The 513-nt window shown below is 58.9% G+C and overlaps 1 protein-coding gene across 1 annotated transcript in view; it reads right to left on the minus strand.

Moving 5' to 3' along the window:
* The window catches only part of LOC119594671 (cyclin-T2-like), a gene marked incomplete in the record, with an annotated part of 20,280 nt that overhangs the window by 2,109 nt on the left and 17,658 nt on the right, over positions 1–513 (minus strand). The window contains 1 exon segment of the mRNA XM_037943727.1: positions 1–509. Within this exon segment, the coding sequence (XP_037799655.1) occupies positions 1–509 (509 nt within the window).

Genomic DNA, 513 nt, shown 5'->3' on the forward strand with positions numbered 1-513 from the left:
CCACACCCCCTACCATGAGGACAGTGGCGGGGTCAGGCTGAGACTCCTTCAGGTGATCAGGTCGCGGAAGCTTCATGCGCAGCACGTGCTCACTTGGGTTCTTCTGTACAGGTTCTGGAACTGCTGGTGCAGGAGCACTGTGCGTCGCAGCAGTGGGTTTTGAGGTCGCATTTGCAATGGCCAAGTTCTGCGCTTCGGCACGTACTTTAATGGGAGTCGCCGGGTCGCTGAGAGCTGTGCGATACTTGGTATCCTCCAGCTTCGTGACCATCGGCACCAGCTCTGCCTCGCCCCGCTCACTGTTCCGTCTCTCGCTCTCTCTCGACCTCTTGCTGCCAGAGGAGCTCTTAGAGGGGTGCTGGGGAGTCGTCTGAGTCGGCTGTGGCGGAGGTACTGACCCGTTGGTGGCACTGTGGTATCGAGGATTGTGGTAGTTGGGTGCTGTTGCGGCACTGTCACTGACCCGCTGTTCGCCATTGCTACTGGCATTACTCACAACCCCAGCAGTGTTGA

The sequence above is a fragment of the Penaeus monodon genome, chromosome 34 (assembly GCF_015228065.2).
Source record: "Penaeus monodon isolate SGIC_2016 chromosome 34, NSTDA_Pmon_1, whole genome shotgun sequence".
NCBI lineage: Eukaryota > Metazoa > Arthropoda > Malacostraca > Decapoda > Penaeidae > Penaeus > Penaeus monodon.